The sequence below is a fragment of the Salvelinus sp. IW2-2015 genome, unplaced genomic scaffold, assembly GCF_002910315.2.
Source record: "Salvelinus sp. IW2-2015 unplaced genomic scaffold, ASM291031v2 Un_scaffold3902, whole genome shotgun sequence".
Classification (NCBI taxonomy): Eukaryota; Metazoa; Chordata; class Actinopteri; order Salmoniformes; family Salmonidae; genus Salvelinus; species Salvelinus sp. IW2-2015.
Window position 1 is genome coordinate 22327 of NW_019945176.1, and position 17171 is coordinate 39497.

The 17171-nt window shown below is 39.1% G+C and overlaps 2 protein-coding genes across 2 annotated transcripts in view; both read left to right on the top strand.

Annotated features, from left to right (window-relative positions):
- Positions 1-11654, top strand: part of LOC112076645 (basement membrane-specific heparan sulfate proteoglycan core protein-like) — a 30401-nt gene extending 18747 nt beyond the window's left edge. The window contains exons 10-14 of the mRNA XM_070441408.1: positions 6591-6893; positions 7116-7327; positions 10100-10157; positions 11067-11111; positions 11261-11654. Coding sequence (XP_070297509.1) covers positions 6591-6893; positions 7116-7327; positions 10100-10157; positions 11067-11111; positions 11261-11580 — 938 coding nt within the window. The 3' untranslated portion in view covers positions 11581-11654. The remainder of the gene's footprint in view (positions 1-6590; positions 6894-7115; positions 7328-10099; positions 10158-11066; positions 11112-11260) is intronic.
- A 394-nt stretch (positions 11655-12048) lies between these two features.
- Positions 12049-17171, top strand: part of LOC111956377 (uncharacterized) — a 7946-nt gene continuing 2823 nt past the window's right edge. The window contains exons 1-4 of the mRNA XM_070441409.1: positions 12049-12061; positions 12881-13071; positions 14059-14304; positions 14543-14594. Coding sequence (XP_070297510.1) covers positions 12049-12061; positions 12881-13071; positions 14059-14304; positions 14543-14594 — 502 coding nt within the window. The remainder of the gene's footprint in view (positions 12062-12880; positions 13072-14058; positions 14305-14542; positions 14595-17171) is intronic.

The window sequence follows — 17171 nt, forward strand, 5'->3', positions numbered from 1 at the left end:
CCATATCTATCATTTTCCTTATTCAGCATGATCTCTTGACAGGTTGATTTTCAGAATGGTTTGTTTCATGTATTTGCATGCTACTATGAACTGGTTGCTTACGCTACACAAAACTACATTTTTCTAAACGAATCCAATCTGTTAGTAGTTGGACCATATTTCACAACCATTACTGATATGTTTGTTCCAGTTTATGTGATTTAGTAGTCTCAAATAATCAATCTTCTCTACCCGTCAGTCCATTTCTGAATGCAGGTTGCGTGCTGACTGAAAGTTTCAATTGTTGGATATCCTAACTTTGACTGGATTCAATAGAAATTACACATCGCTTGCAGACCGGCATAATTGACTAACACCAGGAGTTTCAGACGTGTGTTAGGGTGTAACTAGCCCTCAGCGGCGTTTCATCGTATATGTAATTTGTCACACATGAGTTAAATTATAAAGAAACATATCCACTTAGACATTCACTAGGTGAAGGCTACAGTACTGAAACCATATCATACAACAATCATGTCGCTACAACATATACAGTCGTGAGTGTAAATTACAATCATCTAAAAGCAAGGCACTCAATGTATGCAAAAAGGTAGAAACATTTTTTTTTATTCTGTGAATGAAATTTTGGGGAATTAATTGAATTCCATCTGGTTATTGGGCAGACGATGAATGCCATTTTGACATGCGGACACAGTTAAATAAGACAACTACAGTCCACATGTAACAAAGACTCTCCATCATTACTCTCTGATTACAACATCATTGATGTCTGGCGAGCACATAACCTAACGCAAAAGAGTACACTTTCTATTCACAGGCTAAATCTACCTCACTAATCTCAATGTCATACATTATCTACAACTATTTTCTTTTATCTAGAAACTAGAAATTCGACATATGAGCTTGTCTGATCACAACACCTATAACTGCCTATGACACATTTCAGAATCTAATTGTAACTTGATCGTCAAAGAAAGGCATAAGGCCTGATGATACTATATATATAATGATAATTAATAAAGGAGGAAGAGTACACATCATGCAAATTGTGTAGATCGTGATGAATTAACAGGAACATCTAGCATATTACAGAATGTACACGTGTAGATGCTGAGGATGCAGAGGGTTGTCATATCTATGCAAGGCCCAGCTATGACCACATCCTGTTCAGCTCACAGTACTTTCTGGTAGGGACAAGGGGGGCCTTCTGGGCGTTCAAATGCGATTTGTCATACAGAGTCTGCGGCTATGTGAGGATATCAAGAAGAAACTGTTTCAGCATCAAGAAAGTATGACTATTTCTCAAAGTAGACTACATAGTCTTCCATTCAACCACAGACATTTCATTATGACATTTATTTCTTACCTTGTTCAATCTTGGGATAACCAGATCATTGAGTTATAGATGGATATTGGTTCATGACTGTTTGATCTTGTCTGGAATCAAAATACAGCCCATTACAATACAGTACATACACTTCACACACTCAGATACATAATAACGGCAATGCATACTTACATCTCTACTTCTTGTGTTGATCATAACTAGCAAGATATTGTGTTGTCAGTTTGATCTTCTGTGTTTTATAAGAAAAAATATCAACCAATCAGATACATTTCATACAGGATATCAACAACATTACCCAGGAATTAATGAGGGGTCTCACCTTTTTTCTAATTTCTATGCAAATCCCCCCAAACTCATATGCTGAAGAATACTTCTACGAACCAACAGAATGTAAATTTAAATAAGGTGGAGGCCCTAAGCGTGTACTAATACCCGTGATACTTTGGCCCCTTGCAGTAGCCACTGCCACAGCTACAATAAGAATCAGACACAGCGACCTCCCACTGATACTTCGATATAGATGGTATACCACACCAGTCCTGTCACATATTGTTCACACAAATGATTAGACTATACAATATGATAAAGACTAAATGGCTCTATATCATATACATCCAATGTAATCATGCATTATATATTATATTTGACAACATAAGCGATATAAGCACACTGAAAAGTGTATGGAAGGGATTATTAATGAGTAGGTACCTGGGGTGGTGTGTGCATTACTGCAACTTTACTGTTGCAAGGCAGTTTTCCAACTGACAGGTGAGGCGTTCACTTTACACGTGATGTTTTCTCTGCTGTGAGAGAGAGAAGTAATCTGCTGGCGCGTCCCCGTAGATCTCCTTGTCTCTCTCCAGGTGGTAGGTAAGGTTGGGGTAGCAGGACACGTTGCACACCAGCGTACCGTACAGGAGTGGTTGCGCAATAGCTTGAGTCTGTCTGGATCGCACTTGGATATGAGCTCTGACCAACCAGGAGAGAGATAGAGAATCATAATGAGACAACCAGAGAAAGACGACTGAGGATTAAACTTGAAAATGTGATTGAAATGTTAACAAAGCATGGTGAGTAAGGTCATGTAAAACCCCAAATTCAGTGTTATAGTGTAAAGACCATCAGCTTGGGTCATGTATAAAATAAGAATGATATCAAAATTAGGATGGCAAAAAGATGAAACAGCCTGACCGTGGACTTTCAGAGTGATGGTCTTTCTGGCAATTGACCTTGTTCCCTTCGCCTGTAAGTAGAAATCCCCTGAGTCTTGCAGTTCAGTTCTCTGACTGTTAAACTGAAGTTTTTGGTGTTCATCTTTAGTCTCCCTCAAACTGGGATCCAGGTGAATATACAACTCTTGGTGTTTAATTCTGGCAATAACCTTTTCCATACTTCCACTCAAGGATTGGAAATTCGGCGGAGGTTTGACCTCTTCTCTAGGTGCTGCAGCAGTCTTCATACTCAAGATGTCTCTCTCTCGCCCTAGTGCTTCTTTTTTGTTCCATTGTATCATAAAAGACCACACATATCAACTCTAGGTAAACAACATGCTGATGTTCCTAGCCCTTCATCGTTATTCTTGGGTGACATAATCTTTCAATGGCCTGTGAGTAAATCTTAAAGTTACGTTGTGTTTTCATTTAACCGACACGCTCTTTACTGTTGTTATCCTGTATAATTATTATGTAAGTATGTATTTGTGCACACTGGTTCTGTTAGACGTTTTATCGATTGTTACACTGTATGTGCATATGATAGTTGTGCTTTCACTGTGTGACACTACTAATATAAAGTTATCAGCTATTAAACAACGCGATTTGGTTCATACTAAAAGTCTTCCCCTTGCTTTTGTCTCCTTGCAAACATACGGTGTGAGTAAAATATTGTGGACATTTAGTATATTGTCGTAGAATACCTAGGCCAGCCGTGAATTTCTTCAGGGTTTGCTCATTTATACTGCTATATTATAGAACTAATTCTTTGCCTTTCTCACTCCTCTTATTGATAAAACCCTTAAAATACCCCTTATCTCCCAGGCACCACTTTTAATCATAATTGATTGTCAACTATTATTCTCTTGTCATGGATTGTTATTCTCGATGTGAGTTGGCTCTCGATTGGTCGCTGTGGATTTTATTCCAAGCAGTTCATAGTTGTGCACTCTTGCTCCCACTGTCAGTCAGAACAGGGATGTTGGCGCTCGAGGCAGGGAACTGAGCAAGTGGGGGTGGATTTTCTGAATAACCACCTCCTCAAGCTCCAGATGTAATAACTACCACACTGTAGTGTAATGTGTTTCATAGTTATCTAACCTCGCGAATATGGTGTGTGCTATTAAAGAGAGTAGAATGAGCTGGGTGTATAGATGTTCAGGACAGGTATATGTAGTCTCTACTGATAGATAGTCAGTGGATGGATTTATGAAGTTGTTGTAATCCTGCTTATGCGACGGAGGTACGAGAGTCTGTACCAGGAATTGCTTTGGGGAAGCAGATTGACATCTGTGGATTTAGGCGTAGAGGAGATGTACGCAGTAGCACAGTGTTCGGGTGTTAACTTCTTGCGAACGTTAGGGGGTGCTGTTTCGCGGTCAGATGATGGTCGCATAGTCATGATTGCTGTCTCCACATGAAAGAGTAGAAATAAAAAACTCAGACTGCGTTGATGTCTAATACCTTATTACCTTGTCTCTTTCCGCTGTTCGACCATAACATGATTAGAGCTCATGGATTAAAATATGATTGATAGATAGTTTATTTGATAGTATATAGTGTAGAATCGACATGTTGAGATTTTATCTATACTCTGATAAGAAGTCGTGGAATTTTGTCTAAGTGAAGTGTATATACAGTAACAACTATTTCTTGTCGAAGCACTTCGTGTACGATGACATGAGTTCTAGAATTGCAGATACGTTAGTTGTTTGGTACCCCTGGAGAAATCATGTCTGTGGCTCTGCTATCGCTTTGGTTGGACCCCTTTTGGAGATTGATATTATTCAAACGGCTTGATGCTCATTTAAGTCTTATGCTGGATGGTACTAAGACCAAGCCCTAACTGCCATTCGGTGTTTAGAATTCGTAACAGATTCCTTTAACCTCTACGAGCCTCTGAGCCCTCGTGCTTGTAGCTCAATACACTTTTGAATGAATGCCATAGTTATCAGGACCACAATGATGCTATCCGCGGCCCTCCCCGCACACACTGATTAGCATTAGCTAGTTCATAGCTCTACGATGGCGTGACGATACGAGCATCCTTTAAGCGTTGCAAGGCCATCGACATATATTGACTTAACTCACGCTATGTCCAAGAAATCCACTTTATGAATAACATCCAAGCATCTTACATGTTATATATCCCGTCATATTTCATTTATTCTATTGTTACGTATGTTTTACAGGAAGACAATATTATTAGTGATAGTTAATGATATTAACAGTCATCTAAATGATCGTAGTTTTAAAGTGCAAACCATCGAAACCTATTTTCGTACTTTCCATCCAGTTTTTATATGACAACTCTCTTTTCAATAGGTCCCGTTTCTATCATCCAGTTTGTCGGCCCGATCTAACTTAATTGGTCTTGATATCCGGTAACACACTTATAATTTGATATTCCTGCCATCTCTGATAAGACTCAGTCTGTTGGAAACACGTATATTCATTGTTGGTTAGGATAGTTATTTGTTAGAAAACAGTCACGGCATCATTTCAGTTTAGTGAAATCACAGGTTACTCTTGGACACTCGCCCTAGTCACAATAGCTCGACATATTTAGAATTATCGACAGGATAGACAGGAGGAACATCTATTCGACCAAAGACGTTAGCACACTGTATTGAACCATAGTAAGTTAATTTCAACTCTTTGCCAAGATCTGATGGAAGAACAGTATCACATAGTACAGAGCATAGTACAATAATATGATAAATGGTAAGTTCTCACCTTAGGTCCGCAAAGTTTAGTTGTTTTGCTAACGGCTATTGTTCTCGCAGCAATTGTTGACTGTGCTTAATACACGAAATCTATCAGCTATCACTTTGGCCAACTGTGTATTGCAATAGATCAACAGGTAGTTTAGATAATATTAAAGTAATAAGTGAAATCATCCCCCAAGCCGCGGTTTGCATTGAAGAACTATTTGATGCTTCGATTGCTTTGTCACCCTGGTATTTTTTAAGTAAGTAATTATTATTAGTCAATTAATTCCTCTATAGATGAACGTCAGGTACATATTTGGGCTTGTACTTCTTCCTGTAATTTTTATTTGATTGTAATCCATGATCTCGCATTTTGCTAATGCGATTCTAAAATGACTTTTCCGGGTTACTCCTGTCTATCATTAGCTTGTCAATTTGTATACTATATATGAGTTTGTTGAGAACAACAAGTGGTTTTGCTTATTCAGATTGACATTAAAAACCGAGGTGGGGGCTACCCATAAAAAACTAGGAAAAGTGACAGCCAAGTCTTCGTAACAGGCGGTTCTACTATCTATCGTAGGAGAATTCCTAGAGGTAGCTTGAAAAATTAATATTTTTGGCAAGAAAAATCCTGGTGATTAGTCGAGGGAACGGATTGGACGATATTAGCGCTCTTTGGCTGAATCGGATCGATGCTTCGGTAGTTTGCACATGTGGTTGTACTTAATTCGATTTATTGTTGTGTTCGCCTGAAAAACGACTATAGAAAGCTACTGAATATGGTCTGAAATACAGAACTGACGGTCCTTTCCATGCTATGCTTTGATCTATTTTTATGAAATGTTTATGTGAGTAATTGGTCATACCGTTGCTGCATCTAGTATCTCTATCGATTTGTGATGGTGGGGTGCATTGTAAACTGTTGATTTCTCTACCTGAAATGGCACTTTTTTCTACAAAAACTATCCACGTATGATATGTTATCAGACTGTCATTCTGAAGAGGTTTTTTCTTGGTTGTGGGATGATTATCTTAGTTGAGGTCCGATCGAATTGTGTAGATAGCCCCTGACGAAGTAAGAAACTGATGGAGTTAGAATAGTGGCGCACATGAATATTTATGCTAACGTTTTGCTAAGTAGATTTACATATTTTTGTCTTCCCTGTCTTAAAAATTTTAAAAATCTGAATGTAGGCTTTATTCACAAGATCTTATCTTTTCTCTGAGTGTAATAATTACACAGTAATAAGATCATTGTAACATAGTGTCCAACCATTGATTGATGTCAGAATAACGTGTGTATTTGTGTGTTTTCAGTTGTGGTTGTTCCTTTGATCATCAACAAGAGAGTGGGGGACTCTGTGGAGCTGCTGGCAGGCTTAGAGAGGGAACATTTCCAATCCTTGGAGTGGAAGTATATGGAAAAGGTTATTGCAGAATTMAACTCAGAAGTTGTATATTCACCTGGATCCCAGTTTGAGGGGAGACTAAAGATGAACACCAAAAACWTCAGTTTAACAGTCAGAGAACTGACACTGCAAGACTCAGGGGATTTTCTACTTACAGGCGAAGGGGACAAAGGTCAGATTGACAGAAAGACCATCACTCTGAAAGTCCACGGTAGGCTGTTTTCATCTTTTTGCATCCTATTTTGATATCATTCTTATTTTTATACATGACCACAGCTGATGGTCTTTACACTATAACACTGAATTTGGGGTTTTATACTGACCTTACTCACCATGCTTTGTTACATTTCAATCACATTTTCAAGTTTAATCCTCAGTCGTCTTTCTTCTGGTTGTCTCATTATGAGTCTCTATCTCTCTCCTGGTTGGTCAGAGCCTATATCCAAGGTGGCGATCCAGACAGACATCAAGCTATTGGCCAACCRCTCCTGTACGGTACGGCTGGTGTGCAACGTGTCCTGCTACCCCAACCTTACCTACACCTGGGAGAGAGACAATGAGATCTACGGGGACGCCCAGCAGATTTACTTCTCTCTCTCACCAGCAGAGGTCGACATCAGTGTAAAGTGCAACGCCTCCAACCTGGTCAGTTGGAAAACTGCCTCTGCAACAGTAAAGTGCAGTAATGACACAACCACCCCAGGTACCTAGCTATCATAATAATCCCTTCCATACACTTTTCAGTGTGCTTATACGCTTATGTTGTCAAATATAATATATAATGCATGTGATTACATTGGATGTATATGATATAGAGCCATTTAGTCTTTATCATATTGTATAGTCTAATCATGTGTGTGAACAATATGTGACAGGACTGGTGTGGTATACCATCTATATCGGAGTATCAGTGGGAGGCGCTGTGGTTCTGATTCTTATTGTAGCTGTGGCAGTGTGCTACTGCAGGGGCCAAAGTATCACGGGTATGTACAGCTTAGGGGCCTCCACTATATTTAAATTTACATTTCTGTTGGTTCTAGAAGTATTCTTCAGCTGATATGAGTTTGGGGGGGATTTGCTAGAAATTAGAAAAAGGGTGAGACCCCTCATTAATTCCTGGGTATGTTTGTTGATATCCTGTATGAAATGTATCTGATTGGTTGATATTTTGTTCTTATAAAACACAGAAGATCAAACTGACAACACAATATATGCTGATGTTATGATCAACACAAGAAGTAGAGATGTAAGTATGCATTGCCGTTATTATGTATCTGAGTGTGTGAAGCTGTATGTACTGTATTGTAATGGGCTGTATTTTGATTCCAGACAAGATCAAACAGTCATGTGAACCCAATATCCATCTATGAAACGGTCAATGATCTGGTTATCCCAAGATTGAACAAGGTAAGAAATAAATGGTCATAATGGTAGAATGTCTGTGGTTGAATGGAAGACTATGTAGTCTACTTTGAGAATAGTCWMTACCTTTCTTGATGCTGAAACAGTTWCTTCTTGATTATCYGTCACATGTAGCCRCAGACTCTGTATGACAAGATCGCATTTGGACGCCCAGAAGGCCCCCCTTGTCCCTACCAGAAAGTACTGTGAGCTGAACAGGATGTGGTCATAGGCTGGGCCTTGCATAGATATACAACCCTCTGCATCCTCAGCATCTTACACGTGTACATTCTGTAGATATGCCTAGATGTTCCTGTTAATTTCATCACGATCTACACAATTTGATGATTGTACTCTTCTCCCTTTATTAATTATCATATATATAGTGTATCATCAGGCCTTATGCCTTTCTTTGAGGATCAAGTTACAATTAGATTCTGAAATGTGTCATAGGCAGTTATAGGTGTTGTGATCAGACAAGCTCATATGTCGAATTTCTAGTTTCTAGATTAAAGAAAATAGTTGTAGATAATAGTATGACATTGATTAGTGAGGTAGATTTATGCCTGTGAATAGAAAGTGTACTCTTTTGCGTTAGGATTATGTGCTCGCCAGACATCAATGAGGTTGTAATCAGAGAGTATATGATGGAGAGTCTTTGTTACATGTGGACTGTAGTTGTTCTTATTTAACTTGTCCGCATGTCCAAAATGGCATTCATGTCTGTCCCAATAACCAGATGGAATTCAATTAATTCCCCAAAATATTCCATTCACAGAATAAAAAATGTTTCTACCTTTTTGCATACATTGAGTGCCTTGCTTTTAGAGTGAATTGTAATTTCCACTCACGACTGTATTTGTTAGCGACATGATTGTTGTATTGAATGGTTTTCAGTACTGTAGCCTTCACCTAGTGAATGTCTAAGTGGATATGTTATCTTTATAATTAAACTCATTGTGACAACACATTACATATATCATAAAGCCGCTGAGGGCCTAGTTACACCCTAACACACTGGTCTGAAACTCCTGGTTTAGTCAAATTATGCCGGCTTGCAAAGGGATGTGTAATTTCTATTGGAATCCAGTCAAAGTTAGGATATCCAACAATTGAAACTTTCAGTCACACGCAACCTGCATTCAGAATGACTGACGGGGTAGAGAAGATTGATTATTGAGACTACCTAAATCACATAAACTGGAACAAACATATCAGTAATGTGTGAAATATGTCCAACTACTAACAGATTGGATTCGTTTAGAAAAATGTATGTTTTGTGTAGCGTAAGCAACCAGTCATAGTACATGCAAATACATGAAACAAACCATTCTGAAAATCAACCTGCAAGAGATCATGCTGGAATAATGAAAATGATGATGATTGGTGTGTTTTTGAGTTGTTTTGAGCAAATATTAATTTTGTATTTTACTCAACAAGCTTGTTCAAATACAACTGACTTCAAGCAGAGTTTGTTGATTAAAGACTAACACTTTGGCTCAAATTCTTGTCATTTTTAAGTCCACTCAACTTGCATAATAATGCTAATTAAGCAATCGGTTAAGTTTGACTTTTTCTAAGTGCCACAGAGCACTGTGTGTGTGTGTGTGTGTGTGTGTGTGTGTGGTGTGTGTGTGTGTGTGTGTTGTGTGTGGTGTGTGTGTGTGTGTGTGTTTGTGTGTGTGTGTGTGTGTGTGTGTGTGGTGTGTGTGTGTGTGTGGTGTGTGTGTGTGTGTGTGTGTTGTGTTTGTGAGAGAGTGATTTAGAAGTGAGAGGTGGCTGGGAGATGCTCGCATTTCCATTGTGCCTCAACTGAGGTTAGCTGGCTTGGCTTGCCACCTGACAACTGAGCAAAGGTTTGAGGGAAGGCCTACACTATCTATCTATTTTTACATTTCTCTAGAATGTTTTTCTGTGTACGGTGAAGAGGTGTGATCTCAGAGTGAAGTGGTGTGATCTAAGCAGACTGTCATCATATAGAAGTAGAGGGGTTTGTTAGAAGGACTGTAGTTGTAGAGAAAGTCACTTGTCTGTGGGGACAGAATGGAGCACACCTTGCTCTGTTTGCTGCTATGTAAGTACTGAGTTAGTGTGTTTGTTTATGAACACTAATTACCTGATTTACTAAGAATTTATAGGAAAAGGGAATAAGACATTAATCAAAATGAAGACAGTTTCACGCTTTAGCTTTGTTTTTGGTGTTTTAGCCCTTATTGAGAAATATTAGTAAATAGCACTCAAAGGAAATTGCAGCAAATATGGTGTAGATATGAAGTAAGAAAGTGACCACCCTACATTGATGTTGCATCTCTGTGAGAACCTGAGCTTGTATAGCCGATGCCATGCAGACCTGGTTGATGTGGTGGTGTGCATTTAACCAAGTCATTACTCAGGAACTAAAGAGTGGTGTTAACTCAGTGGTTGCAAAATGTGTTGTTAATGACAATTAATATAAAATGCTATATTTGTTGGATGTGTTGTATTATCAAGTTGTGATTATTGTAGATGGTTGAGGGTTTCTTCACTACAGTTATAGTAAACTATAGATTAATGAGTGGTGTTGTGGTGTTTTTGGTCTCTGTACATACACTCTCTGTGTGCAGAACATGGGAAGTCAGCGGCCATTTAAAGCTGCAGTCCGTAATTCAAACTACCTCAAAATGGCCACCCTGACTCTTTTTGTGGTATATGGCTGAGGGATGGGGCTAAGGAAATTCATTCATCTACTGTTTACAATAATTGTCATAAAATAACCATATATTTCCATTTATGATGGGATAAGACAGTTTTGAGGGAATTAAAAGTTATACTCTTCAAGAATAAATGCCTATGATTAATTTAATGATAAAACATGTGTGTAGAAATCGTAGATTGCACCTTTAAAATAAAGTACAGAATGGATTTGGTAATCAGTAACATGATTATGGCATGTTATTATTTATTTCAGGCTACTATTGGAGCAATGTGACTTTCTTTGTTGTAGTGCTGAGTACACACATCTACTCTGGACACTCTGAAGACGATGATGGTAAATATTTGAACACTTGATCAAGCCTCAAACTCTTAATGCTTCATCAAATGTTATATTAGTGATTTTTAAAGCTTCTTTGACAAGATATATTTTTAGTTTTGAGTCTCAAAAAAACAATTGTATCATTCTGGTTTTATTTTGTACAGGAAAGGCAAAGGCTGTTCTGACCATATACCCCACATCCTCCCAGATATTCAGTGGAGAGTCTGTCACTCTCAGATGTAACATACAGAGGGGAGAAGTCACTGACTGGGAATACACATGGCGCAAGGATGATGTAGACACAATCAATAGGAATCATGAATATGAGATCAGTGAGGTTAAGATTTCAGACAATGGGGACTACAGGTGTGTGGGTACACATATTGATCAGAAGAAGCATTCTGAGTGGAGTGATGCAGTCAGACTTACGGTAACAGGTAAATCATCTTATCTCTCAAGTGCCTCCATGCCCATAACCACTTGACATAGATACATCTCTCTACATTAGTGTCACTGGTGAGCTCACTATTAATCTTCAATCACTATCTGGACTTTAAGAATTTTGAGTCAATGAGGGTTAATCTAAATACAGATATACTGTGTACACTGTAAATTCTAACTGAATAGAGTCAACATATGTCAGGTTTTGGCCAGGACTGTTCTGTTTTTTTGTCACTAGATGTCCCCATTGCACCTTTTTTGTACCTTTTGTTTTTGCCCTTGCTCTAATTAGTGTTTGCACCTGTATGTCGTTCCCTTGTTAGTATTTAATCCCTGTGTGTTCCTCAGTTCCTTGCTCAGTGTTTGTATGTTAGCACCCAGCCCCAGCCCAAGCCTTGTTGNTGTCAGGTTTTGGCCAGGACTGTTCTGTTTTTTTGTCACTAGATGTCCCCATTGCACCTTTTTTGTACCTTTTGTTTTTGCCCTTGCTCTAATTAGTGTTTGCACCTGTATGTCGTTCCCTTGTTAGTATTTAATCCCTGTGTGTTCCTCAGTTCCTTGCTCAGTGTTTGTATGTTAGCACCCAGCCCCAGCCCAAGCCTTGTTGTGAACATATATTTTTCTCTTGTTGGATCTTCCAGAGGTTCTCTGGTTTTGTTCTTTTGTATTTTGGATTAGTCTTTTGAGGTTTGTTTTTCCCTTGCTGTTTTTACCTCTTTGTGGATTTTCTTTGTATTTTGGAAGATATCTATTTTTTATTAGACCACCATCTCTAGTACTGCTGTGTCTGCCTCATCTTCTGGGTTCTGCCGATTTAGTGACTGTTTCTCGCACCGGGTCCTGACAACATACCCCTATTTAAAATAAACTTTAATCAAAACTTAAATGCAAAAGCAAAATTATTTAAAATGACCAAGCATGAATACAGATGTTTTGATATTCTGCTCTGTTTTCTTAGCTCTTCCTGAAACTACACTGACTATAACACCAAACCCTGCATACACTGGAGTGACAGTTTCTCTGACGTGTTCAGTGGGGTCTGACAGTGGCTGGAGCTTTACATGGTACAAAGACAAAAAAAAGAAAGTAGTGACCTTGCCTAGCAGACACACTACAACAGGAGCCACCTTCACCATCAGTAGAGCTGCTGAGTCTGACCAGGGTCTCTACTGGTGTCAGGGAGAGGCCAAGCTCCCAAGATTCCAGCGAACCCTTTAAGACTGCAGCAGAGTGCATCCCGTTTACGTTTTTCGCCTGCACTTACCCGAGACTCCCTAAAACATCCACCATTTCCACTATTTCTTAATTAAAACTGTCTGTTTTTTCTCCCTTATTCTCCGCAGGCACCTCCGCCCCGTTCATCGGAGGCTCGGCTGTATACCGTCCCACGGATACTGGACTCCGCCGGTGCAGCGGTCCTGCAGTCTTTCTGTGGACTGCGGAACGGCAGCGTCCCGAGGAGCGCTTCCTGGGCCTGCACAAGACATCTAGACCCTGGAACTCATTCGTCATTTCAGGGCCTCACCCTGAGAATGTGTAGGAAGTCAGGACCGTTCCTGGGGGATTCGTCAGTTTTGGCCATGCTGTTCTTTTGTCACTAGAATGTCCATGCACCTTTTTGTATCCTTTTTGTTTTTGCCCTCTTCTAATTAGTGTTTGCCCTGTATTTCGTTCCTTGTTAGATTAATCCTGTGTGTTTCCTCATTCCTTGCTCAGTGTTGTATGTTAGCACCCAGCCCCAGCCCAGCCTTGTTGTAACATATATTTTTCTCTTTGGATCTTCCAGAGGTTCTCTTTTTGCTTTTGTATTTGATTGGAGTCGTTTTGAGTTTGTTCTTCCCTTCTTGATTTTTTTACCTTTTGGTAGATGTTTCTTTTACTGTGGAACGAACTCTATTTTATAGACACATCTCTAGTACCTGTTTGCCTCACTCTTTCTGTCTGCAGATTAGTGACTTATTCCGCACCGGTCCTGACAACATACCCTATTAAAATAACTTAATCAAAACTTTAAATGCAAAAGCAAAATTATTTAAAATGACCAAGCAATGAACACAGATGTTTTGATATTCTGTCTGTGTTTTCTTAGCTCTCTGAACTACACTGACTATAACCACAACCCTGCATAACACTGATGACAGTTCTTCTGCTGATTCAGTGGGTCTGACAGTGCTGGAGCTTTACATGGTACAAAACAAAAAAAAAGTAGTGAGCTTGCCTCAGCAGCACACACACAGAGCCACCTTCACCATCAGTAGAGCTGCTAGGCTGACCAGGTCGTCTACTGTGTCAGGCGAGTCAATCCAATCATCAATCATCAGTGATCCTGTCACTTCATTGTGAGTTATTACTTTATTGTTTTTTTCAAACAAATGGCACTATTTATTGAGATCAATCATGTAGATTGTCTTGGTCATTGAATGGAAATGCATAAGTACGTATACACCTACAGAAAGGCCAGATTAGTCATACGTTGGAAACTTTGCTCTGACTGCATTTTTTTCTATATTGTTTTCCACAGCTGCCCCACGGCCTCAGGAAAGCTCTCACGGTCCCCTCTATTCTGGAGGACAGTCACTCTGCGAATACTGTGACATACGATACAGGTGATCGTACCGCTGGCACAGACAACCAACTGCTCCCATTCCGACAGAACCACCACCATCTCTCTTCCCTAGCCAGCTGGTCAGTACCAGTTGTGAGGGGACAAGGACAAGACAGCCGAAACAATCATCTCAGCTCATCTCTCACCATCGTCATGTTGCTGGTGAGTTTAATAAACTACATCTCACTTACTTAAAGTTGAGAAGATAAGATCTTCATATTATTCTGTACAGTGAAGTATTTTTTTAAACAAACAAATGTATACTTTTAATTCAACCTAATCAAGTCACATACCCCTATAATGCACTTTTATAGTAAGAGAAACATTCCAACAACAAGCTAAATCTTTGGATGTCTGTAAGCATGTATCCAGATCTTTAAATCATGCTCTTTTCTTACAGCCCTGCCCAAAGTACACTGACACTAAAACCAACCCTGCATTACCTGAAGACAGTAACTCTGATTCGTGGGTCTGACATGGCTGGAGTTTACATGGTACAAAGACAAAAAAAAAAAAGTGTAACCTTGCTAGCAGACACACTACACAGGAGCCACCTTCACCATCAGTAGAGCTGCTGAGTCTGACCAGGGTCTCTCTGGTGTCAGGAGGAATCCAGTCCAACATCCATCATCAATCATCTGTATCTGGTTCACTATCACTGTGAAAGGTGATGTGTGTGTGTGTGTAACATCACTGTATATATTCAGTTTCTGTATTAATCTGTAAGTCACACATTCAACTGCTACTGTAATGTTCCAAAATGACAACTTATGATTGTCAGTTGTGATGAATGCTGATCAACATATAATTTACATTTCTAATGTGTTGATAATGTTTATTTTCTGTTGTGTGTCTGTGAAGAGAGACCTGTGGCTGTTCTGACCCTCCAACCCAATGGCCAGTATTCAGTGGGAACTGTCACTCTCAGTCTGCGCATTCAGGGGGAGAAGAAGATTGAGTATGCTTTTTATAACAGTGGAGTCGCTACGACGATACAAGCCTGCGTACAGATCCAGTCCTGCAAAGATTTCAATATACCTTGAAGTCTTCAAAAAAAAATGGCTTAAAACACCCCAGAAACAAGTAATGCATACAAGTTGACTAAGTTGTTAGGTAAGTCTGATTATGGGATTGCAGAGAAAGACCAGAAGGGATGAGCGTCAACAGTGTTTCAATGATGTAACAAAACTATATTACTTTGGGAGGTACATACCATACACACAAAATGAGTAAACATTTACTTAACAACCTCTACCCGTCGGTCACCCCCATCCCCACACACTGTCAGCATAGCTAGCATAGCTTCACACGACTAGTAAGACCATTAATAATCCATTAAATCACAAGTCAGAACACAGAAAGATAACAGAATCTTGTGATTAAGCCACCATTCTCGATTTTTAATAGTTTCAGGAGAAAAATACTGTTAAATATTACGCTAAACACGTTAGCAAAATACACATTTCTTGTCCCACCATGTTTTCCTCCACCACTTTATCACCACATTCGGCGAAACTAAGAATATTGATAGCCATAACCTAAAACCTCATCAGATGACGTCTGATACCATTAATTTATAGAATTTATGCTTAAAAAAAGTGCTATTTCAGCTAGAATCCACAGTTTACAATTGCACCGAACCATCACAGACGACTAGATTACTATGAGCAACCGTGTCTGACCAATTTACGTCTTAATAATGAACATTATAAGAACAGACCAAAGCCAAGCAATGGAAACCAGACTTTGTGATTTCACAGACACTATTCAGATTTCTAAGTTTTAACACAAAACACACTAATCGATATTAGCATACCACATGTGATAAACAGTGACCACGCATCGATGTCCAGCCCAAAGACGCTATAACGACTCACCCCACAAATAATTTAATTTTTCATAACTCCATTCTCAGCAAATTCTTCCTATGACACTCCGTAACATCATTTTGACAACAATAATAATACTTGAGTCAAAGTGCAATATTCAGCCATACATAACCTGGTTACACAATGAAAAATACTAGAAATCAGCCTCAAAATGTCTTACTCATTCTTCAGGTGATCAGTTTTAATTGAAACTAATCAAACTTGACTAAAATACAGGTTGACAGAATCTGAAAGACAAATTATTACTTAATCAAACGACCTGACTTACAATTTTTAAAATTATCCTTCCTTTCCATACAGGGTTCCAATTGACGCGATAACAAACAAAACTGCGAACTATTGGCGTTTAAAATTTCGACGAAAACGATTTTCATATTAAATATTGCTACTGTTGAGTTTCTTCCATCAGATCTTGGCAAATATCCTCTATGTATGTAATCTTCTTTGGTCATATCATTCCGGTCCTCGAAAGTGTCAACTTACACCACAGACCGAGACGCGAAACAGTTCCCAAAGCTGAAACGTGCACGATCAAATAAAATCCCTCAGCAATCGCCTAACACGATCTATATAAATTGCTATTAAAACGGTTCAAATTAACTACATCTGATTTTTTAACAAGCTTATAACGACTGAAAACCATAGACCGGAGAATATCACTTCTCTAAAAAACGATATGGAAGGAGGCAGGTCTTCATGTCCATGGCTTGCGCACCGACGGCAGAGGAAAAAAACCGGAGCGTCTGCACGTTTTCGTTTTAGCTGTATTGTGCATAATCCATTACAAAACTGTGACTACGACCCCAGAGAACGTAGGCGAATAGTGCGGTTTCTTTCATAGCATTCACTGTTCGCCCTTAAAAACACGCTCAGATCAGGGTAAACATTTCTGAAAATCTGACCCCTGTCATGAAAATGCTTTAATATTCTGTAATCCACCAAGACCCAAAATCCAACGGCATATAAGAACTAGAAAGTGTTTTCTATCCATACACTAACACTAGTATAGCATATGTACGATCAAGAAGAATTTACACAGCATTTTAATTTGGAGACCCAAATTAGCTAAGCAGAAAACACCCCCTAAGTTCCAAAAAAGACTGAACATTTGATTCTGTCAATTTCCTTAAAAGATAACCC